The sequence below is a fragment of the Thunnus maccoyii genome, chromosome 16 (genome assembly GCF_910596095.1).
Source record: "Thunnus maccoyii chromosome 16, fThuMac1.1, whole genome shotgun sequence".
NCBI lineage: Eukaryota > Metazoa > Chordata > Actinopteri > Scombriformes > Scombridae > Thunnus > Thunnus maccoyii.
This window is the reverse complement of record NC_056548.1, coordinates 7667156-7684955: the sequence shown is the minus strand read 5'-3', so window position 1 is coordinate 7684955 and position 17800 is coordinate 7667156. Positions and strand designations below refer to the sequence as shown.

General features: G+C 40.3%; 2 protein-coding genes across 5 annotated transcripts in view; both read left to right on the top strand.

The window, feature by feature from the left end:
* The first annotated feature begins 3229 nt into the window (after positions 1–3229).
* srsf5a (serine and arginine rich splicing factor 5a) lies at positions 3230–11445 on the top strand. Of its 2 annotated transcripts, none has more exons than XM_042436849.1 (8): positions 3230–3405; positions 4839–4970; positions 5062–5132; positions 6367–6474; positions 7417–7486; positions 8985–9058; positions 9147–9251; positions 10075–11445. In XM_042436849.1, exons 2-8 carry the CDS (start codon positions 4845–4847, stop codon positions 10403–10405), a joined length of 885 nt encoding a protein of 294 aa, XP_042292783.1. In that variant the 5' UTR covers positions 3230–3405; positions 4839–4844; the 3' UTR covers positions 10406–11445. The 2 variants fall into 2 exon arrangements, with proteins under 2 accessions (XP_042292783.1, XP_042292782.1); XM_042436848.1 differs by having other exon boundaries at positions 4836–4970.
* A 3694-nt stretch (positions 11446–15139) lies between these two features.
* pacs2 (phosphofurin acidic cluster sorting protein 2) overlaps positions 15140–17800 on the top strand; it is a 67366-nt gene continuing 64705 nt past the window's right edge. For all 3 annotated transcript variants that reach the window (XM_042436839.1, XM_042436840.1, XM_042436838.1), the window contains exon 1: positions 15140–15564. In XM_042436839.1, the coding sequence (XP_042292773.1) occupies positions 15446–15564 (119 nt within the window). In that variant the 5' untranslated portion in view covers positions 15140–15445. The remainder of the gene's footprint in view (positions 15565–17800) is intronic.

Here is a 17800-nt window from a genome sequence, read left to right as displayed (position 1 = left end):
AGATGGAATAACGAAGAAATGTTCTGCTTCTTCTGTTGCAGCCTCAAATATAGGTAGAGGTGGACAATTTATACCATGAAACAACATAAGTTTGTCAACTGTCAGAAATAATGCCATACTGTTTATTCCATTAAGCTCATGGTTGTATTGCAACTGCAGGCAATGTTAAAAATCAATGAGCAGGACTGTTTAATGACAATATTTGATGTTTATATGGTTTTTAGTATCAATGAAGTGCTTTGATTTGTCAGGAATTTAACTTTACTTTCACTGGATTAGACAAAAACAGACATTTGTGTCCATCTGGTTGTTTTATCCATTAACAATTTCTAAATTTACTGTACTAGAAAATGTCTTATGTCACCATATATTTCATTTCAACCTTTATTTTAGATTCTTGATCTCCAGAAACCATTGAGGGTGACTCTCATTTACAATGATGCCAAGAAAAACAAAAAAACCCCACAAACAACAATGAAACAAACATAGTCAACAAAATCAGTTAAAACAGTTACAGACAGGCAGTGAACAGTTGTTAATTATATTTCTGAAGTATCCAAGAGGTATGAGAGTACTCAGTTTTAGGTCACATTGCAAGAGGTTCCATGAGTTTGCTGCACTAACACTAAATGCAGTCTTTCCAAGTTCAGTCCTGGCATGATGTACCTGAAAAGCCAGGCAGTCACTGGCGCGGGTTAGAAGTGGACCAGAGTTCCTGTGCAACAGAGATGTGATGTATGATGGTAATTTTCCAGTCAGGGCTTTATAGATATACAGATACCAATGATTATTGTACCTCCCAGTCAGAGAAGGCCAGCCAACCTTATCATAGAGGATACAGTGGTGAGTATTGTTGCCATCACCAGTAATAAATCTCAGGGCTGAATGGTCTAAAGGCCTAAATGTGGAGGCAGCAGCATTTCTGTAAATTACATCCCCATAATCTAAGACTGATAGGGTGGTTGATTCAACAATCCTCTTCCTACAGATTAGGGGGAAGATTTATTCCTGTATAGAAAACCAATATTTTTAATTTGTCAACAAGGTTCTTGATATGGTGATTGAATGTGAATTAGTCGTCCACCATAAATTTTGTTTTATTTGTGTTAAGTATCAGTCTGAAATCAATGAAGGAATTTTGCATTGCATGAAAGGAAAGTTACAGTTTCTCAATAACTAATTGAACAGAAACACAGATACAACATAAAATAGTGTCGTCTGCATACAGATGGGTTTGGCAGCCACGTAGGGAAGACACAATTTCATTAATATAAATGGTGAACAGGACAGGACCCAGAATGGATCCCTGCGGCACACCCTTAGTGACAGGCAAGAATCCAGACCGGGTTCCTCCATCCTCACACGTTGACGTCTGTCACACTAGTAATTCTGCAACCATCTGCAAGCATCCCTATATATCCAAGTTGTTATATAAAATTATATATACTGTGATGAAGGATTTTATCCACCTCGCCCAGTTCTAAATACAGTTAGGCAGATACATTGACCGGTCCAATATATATCAGTTGCAGATATATCAGTATCAGTGTATACAGAATGTCAGCCAAAGTATCAATACATTGCAGTAGAGGAATGTCTAAGACAAAGACATTTGTCCTACAGAGAGAATGATAAGCTTGTTTTCAACTGTAAAATGTCTGTGTCAGTACATATCTCTGACACAATTCTTAAAAAAAAAACAAATTTAATGTTTGTTTATGTTATGTATTTATGTAAATAAATAATACTGGCCTATGTATTATGCATGATTGGATTTTTTAATGCTCCTAAATATTGATATATCTGCCTCAAAAATATACTCGTTGGGTAAAAATTTAGTATGTTTTTGGATATCAAGAGTATATATCATATATTAGAGCATAAAATATGTATAAATGAACATGATACTGAAATCAAAGAGCAAATTACATATTCAGTCAACATGTCAAGTTAAAAACAAAAAAATATTAATATTATCATAAAATATAACATAACATTTTCTCTTTTACAAGTATGTTGTATTATATTTTACCTGTATACAACTGCTGTATAGGCTACAGGTGAAATATAATACATCATACTAGTAAAAGAGAAAATAATTGAAAATAATATGAAACTGTGATTAGTTGATTGAGAATTATTTAAGGCAGAGTACAGCTGCAAAGATTTGTCAATTAATGAATTAGACAATCAACAGTCTGAAAAAAATGCTAAAATTCTCTGGTTTCAGCTTATTAATTGTGAATATTTTCTGATCTATTTAGTTTTCTGACAGTAAACTGAATATCTTTGAGTTGTGGACTGTTGGTCAGGAAAAAACAAGACATTTTTAGGTTGGATCTTGGGCTTTGGGAAATGATGATCGACATATCTCACCATTGTCTTTCGTTTTATAGGGCAGACAACTATTTATTGAGAAAAATAATCCACAGATTACTCACAAATGAAAGTAATCGTTAGTTGCAGCCGTAATGCAGAGCACTGGATTTACAGATTTTCAGTATGCTTTCTTGCAACGTGAACTATGAACTGGGTTGCCATGTCTGTCTGTGTCCCCCTTTTAAGATTCTGCTTTTTTTTTTTAAATTCAAAATTAAAATTATTTTATAGTATTTCAGCTGGTGAAGCTGCTATTCATTCATGTGGTTAATTTGTACAACCAGTGCAAAACTCGTTTTGAACGACATGGGAGCAAAGTCATCAACTTTCTTCAACCGAGTTTTGTTTTCTTTCTCAACTTCATTGAAAACAGTCAATAAAAAACAGTCACACAAACAAGTATGAAGAACAAAAAGAGGAAACAAACTGCCAGAGAATTCAATTATGACATGATAAAATAAAATAATAAATAATAATTTAAAAAAACAGCAGCGCTCTTGCTCAATACTGGACCAATTTCAAAAAGTGTTGTCCCCATTAGTCATATAAACACAAAATGATGGGAAAATAGGGTTCAGGTTGAAAAATCCCGAAGTTTCCCCTTAATGATTGATCTGGCGAGCCTTATCCCCCCCCGCCCCCTCTCCTCCCGCCCCCTCTCCTCCACCTGCATTCCGTGAAGACCCGCCCTACTCCGCTTGTGATTGGCTAGTACTCGTTGCCTTCGTAATTTAGGGTGGTTCGGTTTGGGCACGAGGAGTGTGATTGGTTAGAGTGGGGGGTAGGGATATCAGGGTAAGCCAATCAGAGATAGAGTAGGGGCGGGTCTTCGCAGAATGCGGGTGCGGGAAAGAAATGCACCTGGCAACGTGAAGCCAGCAGCGTTTCCTGTTCCCTGTTAGTTCCTCTGGACCAGACTCGCCATTTTGATACAGTCGAGTGGGGCTGAGACGACCCCGTTAAAGTTGCAGCTTGACCAGCGACGTAAACATCAACAATCTGAGAAGCTTTAGGTCGAAAACTGAGGTGAGATTGAATAACTGTATTTGACTTTACGGGTTTAAAAGTTAACGCTGGAGTCTGATTTAAACAGAGGACGGTGTTTTTGTAGCTAACGGCAGCTAACTAGCTTCGACCTCGAGGCGAGTTGTAGCTACAACCGTCATGGGCGCACAGAAAACTACAGCTAAGCTATCGTTATTGTTTTTAAATAAACATACTTTAACATAATACCACACAGCTCGACTAACTATTATTGCATTTGGCAGATATTCCGTTTTTAACTCTTATATTTCTTATTTTAAAAACGGTTGAAATCGTGGTGTGATTCAAGCATTAACTTAGCAACGTCATCACGTTGTGTCCTCGCAGTAAAGGACTAGCAGGCTGTCGGTAGGCCCCAGAGAGGACTGGTGGGTTGTTTTTAAACCGATATAACTCGCTAAGTAAGGACTGTTAGTTAACTAACTTTAGATATGTTAAAAATAAATATATTCGACTGCTTTTTGGCATTTTGGATGCTGTAGTTTGTGGTGCTGTTGGAATAATATTCATAATTAAAATGTCCATTTACCTTCATCGATTTATGTCGATGAGGGTAGACTTAATATTGCAGCACCAAAAACTACGGTACAGCCTCCTAAATGACAATAAAATTGAATCAAGTGAACCATGTAACTTTGACGAAGGAAGGAGTTATTGCAGGGTTGTTAATTTTTAGCTAAGTGTACCTTATAAACTGGCCACGAAGTTTATCATGGTTGGATTGAGTTTCAGGTTCCTCGGGTTGTTTGTTTTTTGAAATGAATCTTTGATTTGAAAGAAATCCACAATACTGGAACTGGTCCAACCAGAACTGGACTCGAGTGTGGCTTTGATCCAGTTAAGTTTTGCCAGTTTCAGTGTAGTTAATGGTTTCCAGTTCAGACCTGGGCATGTGATCTTTTTTTGTATAAATTTGTAAAAACACCCATACCTGAATGGTCGGAACCAACAAATTCACTTATTCTATATGCAGTGAGTGCAAAGTTTTATTTTTGATTCCTGAACTATATCCAGAGGTTATGCTGACTGACTTTAAAAGTCATGAATACAGCATCTGACCTTTCTGAGCAGTAACAGATCTGTTACTTATTAATCTTTTAATGAGAGTCCATACTGCAAACTGTTTAAAATTAACTACTGGCTCAGTCAAGTTAACAGAATTTGTTGTCAGGGGGAGTAATGAATTGAAGATGTATGTCTGTCAAATATTAAAGGACCAGTGTGTAGGATTTAGTAGCATCTAGTGGTGAGGGACATACTTTATGAATATTATATTCCATTTCTGCTAAGTCGGTTTTGCTAGATGCCACTAAATTCTACTCACTGCATCTCTAAATATTGAGCTGTCTGTTCTTCATTATTTCTCGTCATCTAACTAAACGTTTGTCTAATCTCGTGTATTTCCATTTCAGCAGATAATAATGAGTGGCTGTCGTGTCTTCATTGGCCGCTTGAGCCCACACGCCAGAGAGAGAGATGTGGAGAAGTTTTTCAAGGGATACGGACGGATCCGGGAAATCAACTTGAAGAATGGTTTCGGCTTTGTGGTTAGTGTCACTGACTGCTTGGTGAGAGTTATGAGTTCTGATCCTGTCCTGCTTTTTGCCTCTACAAAATTTTTTCCCCCCTTCTCCTCAGGAATTTGATGACCACAGAGATGCAGATGATGCTGTCTACGAGTTGAACGGCAAAGAATTGTGCAGTGAAAGGTAAGAATTTAATCTGGGAAGGTTTCTTTGTTTTGTGAGACCCAAACTATGACCCTTTACTCCATACCACGACATGTTTATGCAGACAAAATGGCAGATTTGTGACCAAAAAGAGTGGGTTAGCTAATGCTTTCCCTACCGTTGCCATCCCTTGGTTATCAGTGTGATATGACTGGTTATTGACCACATATTTTTAGATACTTCCTTAACATTTATACTAGCCTTGGTGCAACTCTGAACTTTTTTGATGAACTTGCAAGCTGTGTACTAAAACCATGACTCAGCTTCTTCATCTTGCAAGTGCAGCATTAAAGGAACTGATAAGAAGTCACGTGTGCTTTGCCACTTCCTCGCAGTGCCAAAGTCTGTAGGAGTTTAATAGTTGGCAGTTTACTCCAATTACATGTAAGTGTTTTCAGATGCCACAGCGCTGTAGGCATACACCAATGTACAAAACAAGACTTCAGGTCTGCTCAATGCGCTTGTGAGTCACAGTGGCATCAGACATGGCCTCAGAATCTCTCAAAGCAGGAAGTTAACATTCAAACATGTAAAGTGACGAAGAGTGAAAATGCAGGACTTGAAACCAGTCACGGTTTAGCAGACAGTTTGCAGGTGTTGGTGTGTTTAGGGACGCTGGAAAAAGGCCGTTCATCGAGCTCAGTCTGCGCACAATACAGTGATGAGATGTAGCAGCTTATTTGCCGCAAACCTGCCATTTTGTCTGACAGTAAAGGCTGGATTTGATTTCTAATGGATCTCAAAGACGTGGACAACAATTGACCCCGTTTAGGGTTTTCCAGTAGACTTTTTTTCTTTGAGATATTTTTTATCCAAATGACTTCTATTTAAATGAAGGGTTTACATCCAAATCTGTGGTAAAATCATCAGTGGTCAGAGTCCAAGCAGTTAAGTTATTCACTGTCAATGCTGCAGTTCCAGCATTTGTCTCCAGATAATATCAAAGTCTGTCTCTTGTAGGAAAGAAGACTTGTTCAGATAAATACAGTTAAACAAATATTGATGCATTTTATTGGGTATTTTCATCCCCCAACAACACAAGATTACGCCCAGTAAAGGATTTTGAGCTTATAGAATAATGAATAGAACTAACATGGACTTTCAGACCAAACAATTAACAACCCGTATTTCCTTCTAAGACACATTAGTGAGTAACACTTTAATTTGTTACTCATTTGACTTTCTGTTTCTAATGTCTTACTTTCATTTTCAGGGTCACCATCGAGCATGCTCGCTCCAGAAGAGGAAGAGGCGGTGGCGGCGGCGGCCCTGGAATGGGACGTTTCAGCAGCTATCGTCCATCTCGCAGCAGTGGATCAAGGTACATAAGCTTTAAAATACTGTCCTGAAAACAGCTGACTAGTTAGTTAAGCTTCTACTCATGATTTATTGCAGTCAAAGCAGAAAAGATTATGTCAAATTTCCAGGACAAAATAAACAGATATTAGTTTGTTTTTTTTCATTGTTCCTCAGTGTACCAAGATGTTTACACATTGTCATATGTCAACATGGATCATTTACAAATAAATTGAGGAAACTGGGTAGACAGTTATGCAGGATGTAAATCCTCTTTAAATCTATCTGGTTGTGCCAAAGTCAAATAAAGCACAGTGAACTATGACGGCCGAGCCAGTGTGTTTATCTAAGTACACAAGTGTGGCAGAAAACACACGGATCACAGAAGTCATGGTTCAGATTGTATCACTGTTTTGAGTCACAGATTTGATCATTTTTCGGATCATTGCAAAAAAAAAAGGAAACACTTAGAAACTTAGATGCTGGTTTGGTCGTTGCTCTTCAAAATCCTTGTTAGTGACACACTGTGTGTCTATGACAACAGCAGTTTGTTTGCTTTGTCTCCAACGAGTCATTAAATTTTGCAATTAATCCGCGGTCACGTGTCGAACCGCGGAGGGCAATCAGAACGGATCACAGATCAACTACGTCCTGTTACACCTGTATTCCTGGGCAGCATTAACTAAGATCAAATCATTAACGTGAGCCTTCAGCAGATGAAAGCCTCTTGTTCCATGTCTGAGTCTAATTCAAATATTGACGCAGCTCTTAAACTGACAGAGAATAAATACAACAGCAGTGAACACAAAGACAAACTGGCTACGCTACGAGAATGATTCAGTGTGAATTTTACAACCTTTATTTAATACCGAAGGCTCTCCAGTTTGATCTGGGTTTATTTACAGCCTCCACCGTGAAGCATTTGTCCTCTTTTAACAGAAAATTTGTCTCTTTGTTGACTGTACAGATACGGCCCTCCTGTGCGGACTGACCACAGACTCATTGTGGAGAACCTCTCTTCACGGATTAGCTGGCAGGTAAGAGATTACTAATCTTTCTTTTCTCGTCTTACAACGCAGCCTTTTTTAAATTTCTATACATCAGCTTGTAATTACATGTTTATTAAATGAAGCAGCACTCATTTGATCGGTCCGGATCAATTTTTATAGTTAGACTACGAGAAAAAACCCCAAAACAAACATGTTCTTATTAGTTAATTGGCTAATTATGATTAAAAAAAAAAGCCCCCCCCCCCTTTTTTTTTTTAAACTTTACCACCATCCACATTTTTTTCCCCAGAGAAAGCACGTTACTGCTGATGACGGGCATTCTTACCAAAAAACATTTAACTGCTTTTTATCAGCTGCTCTGATATGGTTTCCTTGTATCAGAGGTGACTGCACACCCTCCACGGAGGTGTCAGAAGTGTGTAGCGCCCTCTCCTGGTTGTTTTTTCTGAATAGTGTCCATTTGGTGCCTCTCCTTACACGCAGTTGCCGCCGGTCTAAAGTCTTGGCTGGGCCCCGTAGCGGGTGAAAGTGGTCTAGCGCAGGATACGGTAGCCTTAGGAGGTCCGTAGCCACAGTCTGGAGGTTCTGTGGGCTGGCATCCCCGACTGCTGTAACCCCCCTCAAATCCACGGCCCCTACACTCTCCTATTTGGGTCTTTTTCTGTTGCTGATGGAGCTGGGGGGGTGTTGAGTCGGGCGCACACCCCTCCCCCTACTTGCTCTCTGGTGGTTCCTTACTTGTGGAGGCCGGATGCTGAGTCAAGGCCGAGGTCGTTTCTCAAGGGCTTAACACTGCATTGGTTCCATTTGCTATTTGGACAAGGCTCTATGCTAATATCTCCCTGGGTTTGGAATGGTAAGTAGCATAAAACTCATGTGATTGGGTTTGTACAGGGTTGGGTGGTAAAGGGGGTGTACAGTCAGTTTTATTATGTACAAAACAAAACACTTAAAGCCTTTTGAGCCAACTACTTTTGGTAGGCTTTTTTGCCTATTTTACCCATAGAAATATTGTCATCCAACCCCTAAAAGAAAAAAAAAATACACAGCTTTATCTCGTATATGCAGGCACTAGATCCAATATTAACTTTATGCAAAAATGCATTAGGTTTTAACCTGAAATACATTCAAACCCCAAAGCCTGTGTCACCTGTGCACAATTGTCAGGCGTCTCACGATGTCGACGAGGTGAATTTGGTTTTTTTGCTGATTAGCTAAGAAGTTAAATGCGGATTCATGGAGCCACTTAATGGGATATAGGAAGTTTTTCTTTTGAGAAAAGGCAACACTTGTCCATACTCACAAAGCATTTGCAGTGGCTCTTTTTGTTTACAATGCCCTCCACTGAAATGAGAGCTTATCACATATATTGTTCTGCTGTGAAAGTCAGCGTTAGATAACCCAAGTTTCTGTGTGCTGGTGTCTTGCTGCCTGCTCATTTCTCTCCCTCCAGGTCTGAAAAGGCTCTCACTGGCACCTCATACTTTGTTCTTTGTTACTAATCCTACATTATACTTTGAAACAGGACCTGAAAGACCTCATGAGAAAAGCAGGTGAAGTTACCTTTGTGGACGCCCACAGACCCAACAAAAATGAAGGGTGAGTTGCTCGCTCTGTTCGTCAAACCGTGACTCTCTATTTGTCTTTGTCATCGTGAACTCCTAATAATGTTTCTGCTCTCACACAGGGTGGTTGAGTTTGCATCTCGCAGTGATATGAAGAACGCCATCGCCAAGCTTGATGGGACAGAATTGAACGGACGCAAGCTGAAGATCTTTGAGGACAGCAGAAGGTGAGTTGTTTTCACCATTTTTACCAGTCTTGGTGAAACTTCACCAATTATGTTTGAGTTTTTTGTGGCCCCGAGCTATATAGCACATATAACATAGTTCATGATAATACCGGTGCAAAAATGTGATAAGATTGCATCACAGTAAAGGCAAAGGGAGCAGCGACTGTGACTGGGATGTGTGAGGGGAAAAACTCCCAGCGAAAGCAGAGGAGAGCGTGGTATTTATCAGCTGGACTCTGCCGGCTCTCATCACAACAACAGATCTGTTTTCTAAAGTTACAGAAATGAAGATGGAGACAGATATATGATTGATTGTGGAGGATGAAGGCAACGTGTGCCTGCAGCTGCTCCAGCCGCAGAAATGTGGACTTTAGATTGATTACAAAGCGATCGCTAGTCCAAAATGCCGTTATCACAAGAATTCCTTGTAAAACAAACATATTATTTTAAAGCTGGTTCATGCGATTAGTTTACCGAACAACCAAAAGCCGGGCTAATCGCCTGATGGATCGAGCTTCAAAATTATAGCACTGACATTTGAGAGGTATTGATCTCCTCACCTCACTTTTGGAGAAAGAAAGCAAATAAGCACAAAACTATTCCTTTAAATATAGATCTTGTACCTTTACTCCTCATTGATGAGTTCAGTTTAGTCTGGATGAACAGTCCTCCTGGATGTTTACTGACATGATAAAGGATATCAGGGCAGATCTGTGAGTCTCTTATTTAGTGTATTTATAGTGCAGGTTTCAGGTTGTCTTTTGATTGTTTGTTGTACACTTACACTGACTAAATCATTAATCAATTACCTCTCTGCCAACAGTCACAGCAAGAGCCGCTCCCGCTCCCGCAGCTACTCCCGCTCCAAGAGTCGCTCCAGGAGCCGCAACCGCTCCAGGAGCCGCTCCAGGTCCATCAGCCGCACTCCAGAGAAGAAGACCTCGGGAGGGGGCAAGGCCGCAGGGAGATCCCCCTCCCGCTCCAAGTCCCGCTCCAAGTCACGCTCCAAGTCCCGCTCCAGGTCCCGCTCCAGGTCTCGCTCACACTCACCCGCTCCCGCTCAGAACAAACAGTCACGCTCTCGCTCCCGTTCTCGCTCCCGTTCCCGATCCCGTTCGCGTTCCCGCTCCGCCTCAGCAGACAGCAAACACTGAGATGGGTTCACTTGTAGGCCGTATCATAGACTGATAGTTGCGCACCATAGACCTGTGTGGTGGCAGATGATTTTTTTGTTTTTTGTTTTTTAAATAAAGGGGAGAAAATTGCCTTTTTCATGGCGTCTTTCAGTCATTAATGTGCCCACATTGGCTTTGATTATTTTTTTTTTGGTCTTATTTTATTTTCCGTTGGGGGTTTTTTTGTAATTCTTAGTTTGGATGTGCTTCCAAGGGGAAGAGAAAAGATCTTTGTTTTCCTGTTTCTTCATGATTTATACATTTCTCTCTTTTTAAAAAAAAGCCCTTTCATATTGTGTGAGTGACAGGAAACCTTTTGATCAGGTGATCTCCTGGAGTCTGTCCAAGCTGTCTGCCATGTTACGATTCCATCCACTCCTCTGTGCTTTGCCCAAGTGTTCGGAGCAGTTCAAGGTTCGGTGGGAAATGTCGAATGTTTTTTCTTTTTTCTTTTTTTTTTTTCGTCTGTCATGCGAGCTCCTGGCATTGCCGTGAAACTGTGATTCTGCTTCTGACGAGATGCCGTAACAGGCGTCTCTAAACATGTTGCATTCACTGCCCTGATATGTGAACATAGAAATGCAAACATCTTAGTTGGTGATTTATTTCAGCTTTCTAGTGTAATGTATTGGATTCTGGCATTAGATTTGATCTGGCTTTTTTTTTTTTTCTCTGTCAAACACTGCTGTATCGGGACCTTGTCTTGTATTGGTAATTTTTTTTTTTTTTCTGCTTTTATTAACTTTAAATCCAGCCTTGGCCTGTAGGATGTTGTGAGTCTGAACACAGAAGTGTCTATTTCAGCAGGAAGAAATGTTTCTAAATCAGTTTATTGATTTGATACTAATAAAACACTCACTGCAAACTGTCATGTCTTTTTTTTTTTTTTTTTTAGTGATGTCCGGAAAGAATTGTGACTTCTGTTTTATAAAATAATATTTTGTGAATGTGAGTTGAGAGACTCACATACACATACGATAAAGTCTCTGTGGTATAATTGAATAAAGCTTTCACAAACACTTGATTCTGTCTGTCACTCACTATAAACACAAAACAAACATCTTTGATTTTCATGTTAGTCTAAATCAATTCCAGTATGAAAAAATTGATAAACAGGATGGTATTTTACCTTAAGTGAGACATTGGTCTGTATTTTAAGATGAATTTCAAGCAGAAATTGAGATTCTAATGGGTTTGGTTTAAAGGATTCTTCTTAAATTGTATATTAACCAATTTTACAGTGAACAAAGAGGGAGTTAAGAATGCTGTAGGTATGTTGAAAGTCAAAATGTCAATGCAAGGCAGTGGAAGATGTGAAGAGAAGCCATGAAACAAGCGGAGTGACTTCTTGTGCCATAGTGTGTTCATACAGTTTAATATCCAGCCAGGACCAGAGGGACTCTGAATTAAAATTAGCTCTTTACACCTTCATTTGGACTCTTCAGTGAGCTTGAACTAATCATAGGGAACCTGACGGGTCAAGTTAAAATGTGAGTTTTATCCTCTTGCCTCCTTTAGTTCATCTATAGAAACCATCTACGAAAGGCAGAGGAGAGGAGCTGCCATCGACAGAATAATACTTAACAGATCAGCTATGCGTGGATTAATATGATAACAGTTTATCCATCAGCTCATACTAATCCTTAAAGTGACCAAGTCTATGCCATACAGTGTCTGAAAACATTGATGGTGAATGGATACTCTTACCAAAAAGTAGCTAGATAAACAAAAGTAAAATATGTTTGTTGGCAAAACAAAGGAGATTATGTTTATATTTGCACTGGAGAATAAAATTCCAGCATGTTTATCTTTAACCACATGGTGGCAGTACCAGCTTGTAGTTAAATAATATCTGGTTGGATATCGGGGGGGGGGGGGGGGGGGGGGGACACATGGCTGTGCATGATTAATATCAGTGATATCAGCATTCATTGTTATAATAAATATTATTATAATAATATTAATGTGGTCAGTGCTCAACAGCAGGGCGGGAACAGGCTGGTCAAGTGAAACAGGGTCCTTTGATTTAGAGCCAAACACAAGTTATTTAAGCAACCTGAGTTCCTGCAAAAGATTGAAAGTGTGATTAAAATGTGCATTAAAAGTCCTGCTCGTACTTATCTCTGCAAGGATTTAATCTTTTATAAAGCAGGGGTGTGACATGTGAAAGTGGAGGGATGGTAGCAGCGGTGCTCCTGTGCTTCTGAATACTGTACATAAACAATTTGAGAATTGAACCGAAACGGCTGGACTCCTCGGATCCGCCCAGACCTTGACATGGCTGCACCTGCCAAGCGCGATGTCGGCAAAATGCAGAAAATGCAGCGGGGAGAGACCTTCAATGACGTTTTTCCTGGAGAGAAATATATGAGGGGTAGTTAATGCCATAGATGAGCCAGGTAAGGAGGACAGAACGGAGTGTCACTGAACCTAAACTGTCATATATGACAGCAAATTATTGCCACCACAAGAAAAAATATGCCCAGTTTATCATTGTAACGGGATTGTTTTCAGTCAAACAATATTATTTTCTGACACATTTGTATTATTTGCATGTCAGACCAAATATTTTAACCATTGGAGAAACTTTTCAGGCTGCACTGTCTTAACATATTTCATAAATATGCCGGACCTGGTTAAACAGTATTGATTGGATGATTACTGACCAGCTGCAGTTTGTTATGTTAGATAATGGAAGAGTGTATGGGAGGTTGTTCAAAACACTATGATGGCATTGTGGAAATTTCCGCCCATTGTCAATCCTAGGGCGTCAAATACCGACACTTTGTCATGCCCCTCGGCATCTGATATTGAAGCACAAGGCCCTCTGTAGCGTATTTATGAGACACACTGGGCTTCCAACTAACTCCAATGTAAACCCATCTGCGTCATTATTAGACACCATGAGGCCGATGATGCCTATATAAGGTGCAGTTTTCCCTCTTAGGAATAGGTGTGTTGGGTGGATGGCTACATAGTAGGATGGCAAAAAGTAACTTCCAACCTCGAGCGTCACGTTTGCAACTGAAACTCGGGACAGTTTTTTGTTGTGGCATTTACTGTAGCCATGACGATGTTTCAAGTGATCATTTTAACCCAAAGCACATTCTTGCCCTAAACCTAACCAAGTGGGTTTTGTGCCTAAACCTAACCAGACCACATAATTTGGTCTGAGCGTGTAATATTGCCGTGGATGGGTGTACATTGCATTTAGTTGAAAGACTGGTGCGTTGCTACACTGACTTACTATCACCTTTTAAGTTGATATGTTGAACTTGTTATCAAACAGTTGCTTATTTACAATATTCACTCTCTTTTAGCTCTTTTTCGCACTCTACTGTCTCCTGAGGGAAATATCTGGCTCCATAGCTGCTAAATGCTCCGCTATGTTCACCATCTAGTGACTAACTGTGTCTGTTTGCCCTTTGGTGCTGAGCTGGTAGTCTACAGTTGGATTTTAGAGCTTTTTCTCTGAAAGTAGCTGCCTGCTGCGGCTGAAAACAATGCTATGAGAGCACTGAGAGTGAACCAAAAGAGTTAAGTTGCACCTAAACAATGAGCTGAAACTCACTACAAAGCTCAGTGAAGTCGAAGGGAGCTGCAGAGTCGGGGTTTAATTCTATGTAGGTTCATGACATAACACATTGTCATTTGTTACATTATTATTATGAAAAATATAGATTATAGGTGGCTACAGTTTGTGCCTCTCATGTATTAGCATACATTCAGGTCACAGAGGTAACCATTGGTTTCTCTAAAAGATAATTAATCTGTGATATTTGAAAAACCCAGAAGGTCATTTAAATACACTGCTGTTCTGAGGGTATTTTGAGAATCCCTAAAGACTCTTCTGACCATCTGGATGAAAAAATATTTCACCTGCTGAATCATAAGAACGATTTTTAACTCATTTCCCAAGCTACCCCTCTCTATATTAAAACAAAGATGGCAGCCTGCTGACTACTTGGATTGGAAACACAATTATGGAGTCACAATTTGGGAAACAAGTTAATAATCATTTTTGTCATGCAGTGGACAGAATTTATTTTTTATCCAGATGGTTAGAAGAGTCTTTGGGGATGCTGGACATACTGTCAGAACAGTGGTAAATGTTTTTAAACAGCCTTGTGTTTTGTTTTGTTTTTTAAAGAGTAACCAATGGTTACCTCTATAACCCAAATGTAGCCTATGCTAATACATGAGATGCACAAACTGCGGATAGATTAGACATAGACATATTTATATAGATGCCACATTGGCCTATGGATCGTATGTCAACATCGCCGCCATATTGGACCGGGCAAGACTGGCCTGTAAACAAATACAAGTAAATGGAGAGCAGAATTTTTTCTGGATAAAAAACACTAAAACGTTCACATTTCTCAACTGATTACAATCAGTCATGTTTATATTCAAGGGTTTATCATCTATATTCATCTATATGGAGTAGAAAAAAACCTTTTACATTATGGTGCTTTTATCCAGAAAACTGCAGCTCACCCATTTACTTGTACTTGTTCACAGCCCGGTCCACTATGGCAGTGAAGTTGACTATCACAGCAACAAGCGAAGCAGTCAATGATGCGTCTATGTATATATAAGATTAGGGTGTAGCTGCTTTAAACCCTTGAAAAAAATATGAGCTTCTCCTCCCCCTCCTGCTTGTGTGGCACTAATCACCCCTCATACACTCGGAGCAGCGTGGTAGGCACAACAAGCTCAGCGGTCGGTCCGTTCACTCCTGCGCTGCCCCCACTGCGGTTCCTCCCCTGGCAGCAGAGGACCACACCGACCTGCCCGGCCCGACAAGGACGGAGAAATGAGCTCGTCCTCCGCCGTTCACATCGCACTAACGTGAGCGAGTGACGGCTCTTCTTCCCGGACACACGCACACAGACACACACACAAACACATACACATACACATACACATACACATACACAGACAGAGGACCCGCACCGGTCTGCTGTTTACAGATCCTCAGCTCTGTGTCGGACAGTCCCACCCGCAGCCCGGACCATGGCGGAGAGAAGTGGCCGGTTGAGTTTCCCCGGGAGCGGGGCTCTCAACAGACCGGTCCCTATGAACCTGTTTGCAACATGGGAGATAGATGGATCCTCCCCGAACTGCATCCCGAGGTAAGCCTGCAAAGCATGGTATCGCGGTGTCCTTTTAAACTTTAAAGCTGGTGTTTCCAATGCACCAGACGTGCAAGTCAGTGCTGTCATTTGTCAGATTGCTAACGTTACAGCTGCACAGCGGCTTACTGTACCACCAGCTAGCTGTATCATTAAACCAAGAGGATACCCAGGGCCCTGCAGTGGGATAATGCTCATTTAGCCATCTGCATTGTTTTTTTTCTTTAATGTAGAGGTAAATAAAAAGGTTTGTAACCATTTGGCAGCTAAACAACTCATAAGCAAATACCAGCTCCATCCTCAGTGCAGTGTTGAAACAGGCTGTAAAGTAAAGGTGTGTTATTCTGCAGATATAATTTGTGTTAAAATCCTTGAATGCTCATAATCACCCACTCAGCTGTCATGACAGATAACCAGCTTTATGCCAGGTCTTTGTGCCAAGCTGCACCATGGAGACCATTTGGCTCCTGTGACCCCCAGAGACCCAAAGGCTCTGTTCACACTCACCCCCCCACCCCACCCCCCCTCCACCCCCCCTCCTTCTGCCAAATTAAACATTTTCCGCCCAGGTTAGACTTGTATCCCTGAACTGTTTGCATTATTGTGACAAAACAGCCTCAAATTCAAGATCAATATGTTAGCTTTTTTATTGTGCTTTCAACCATATCACATGGCCTTCATCAGCGGTTGGAGTTTGCTCCGTTGTCATGGTGATGGACCTGGTGGCACAGAAGCTCAGAAGCCTGTAATGATTTCATCCACAGTACGGCTGAAAAGAACGGATATTTTCATTATCGATCCATTTTCTTTTTGGTTCAGTCTTTAAAATGCTCGTCACAGCTCCGCTCAGCTCAAGGTGACATCTTTAAAGTGCTTCTTTTAGCAGAGCAGAATTTCAAAAGATATTAGTTAAAGCGGAGAAAAGCATCAAATCTTCACATCTGAGCAGCTGGAATTAGCAAACAAGTTGCTGATTAACTTTCTGACTAATCAATTATTCAACTAATCGTTTCAGCTCTAATCCATCACACTTTCAGGAGCTATGAGTGAAGCATTCTTGACCTTGAAGATAGTTTGATGAAACAATCCTAACTCAAGGTCTTCTTACTGGCTTTTTCTTCATCAACTTTTAATTGCGTTGTTTTTCATTATACATGAAATAAAATCACTCACATTTGGAACAAATCTGCCCGTCAGGAAGAGCAACATCAACACCGAGGACGCTCATGAAGAAGAATCAATGCCACATTTATCAGTTAAATCATCACCCACGGTGTAATTACACAGCTCCTGACATCCAATAGTCGAGTTCATTAGTCAGAGCGGCTCCTTTTTATTTCAGTCATTAGCTTCTTTATGATTTATTCTAAATTCGTAATAACATTAAAGCCACATGAGGGTTCAACATTAATGTTTTTTTTCACTTGTCAGGCAAGTGGGTCAGAAATCTACTTGCCCAAAGTCAGTTTCTACTTGACCCCATACAAATTGTTTTATTTATTAGCGGTTATCAAATAACAACAAACACTAAAGTTAATTGTCATGTTTAATCTTTATTTAAGTGAATGAAACAGAACAAGGACACACAGTGCATATTGGAAATGGTTTGACCCCATCCCTTATCCTTCACTGAGCACTAAACACTTTCAGATAATTGAATCGGCTCTTTAACCTGACGGCAAATACATTTTTTAGACTAAGTTCTTCCGCTTCAAGCTTCCTGATTTTCCTTCTTTGATGTTTCTCGTTCTCAGAGTATTAATGGCGGTGAAAAATTACCTGCTCCACTGATTCCTCTATTTGACGGCGCTCACATAATCCTGAGGGATGTTTGTTTTCACGCATCACACTACTAACCTACTCAATTCTTGATTGGCCAACGACGTGTGCCGACATCCTCCGATGCGTGCAGGGAGAAGGGGCTCTGCTGTGTGCAAGAGAACGACGATGATCAAAAAAAATGATTGAAATGTTTTTTATTATTATTATTTTTTGCCACTTGCCGAGTTGCTAGATTTACTAGCCCGATGTGGCACTTTACTTGCCCCGGGCAATCAGGCAACCGTGCGTTGCCCTGCAACCCTGTGAAGCAATTTGTAAAAATATGCTTTCACTCACATACTTGTTGTATGCAAGTCTACTTGCATTGAAAAAAACGGTTCAAATGGATAAATGTAAAAGATGAGGGCTGCAACTAAAGATTATTTTCATTATCAATGAATCTGCTTATTATTTT

Coding starts and splice junctions, on each gene's coding strand:
- srsf5a (XM_042436849.1), top strand. CDS start 4,845: ATGAGTGGCTGTCGTGTCTTCATTGGCCGCTTGAGCCCACACGCCAGA. Junction 4,971..5,061: donor AGAATGGTTTCGGCTTTGTG/GTTAGTGTCACT, acceptor CCTTCTCCTCAG/GAATTTGATGACCACAGAGA. Junction 6,475..7,416: donor TCTCGCAGCAGTGGATCAAG/GTACATAAGCTT, acceptor TTGACTGTACAG/ATACGGCCCTCCTGTGCGGA.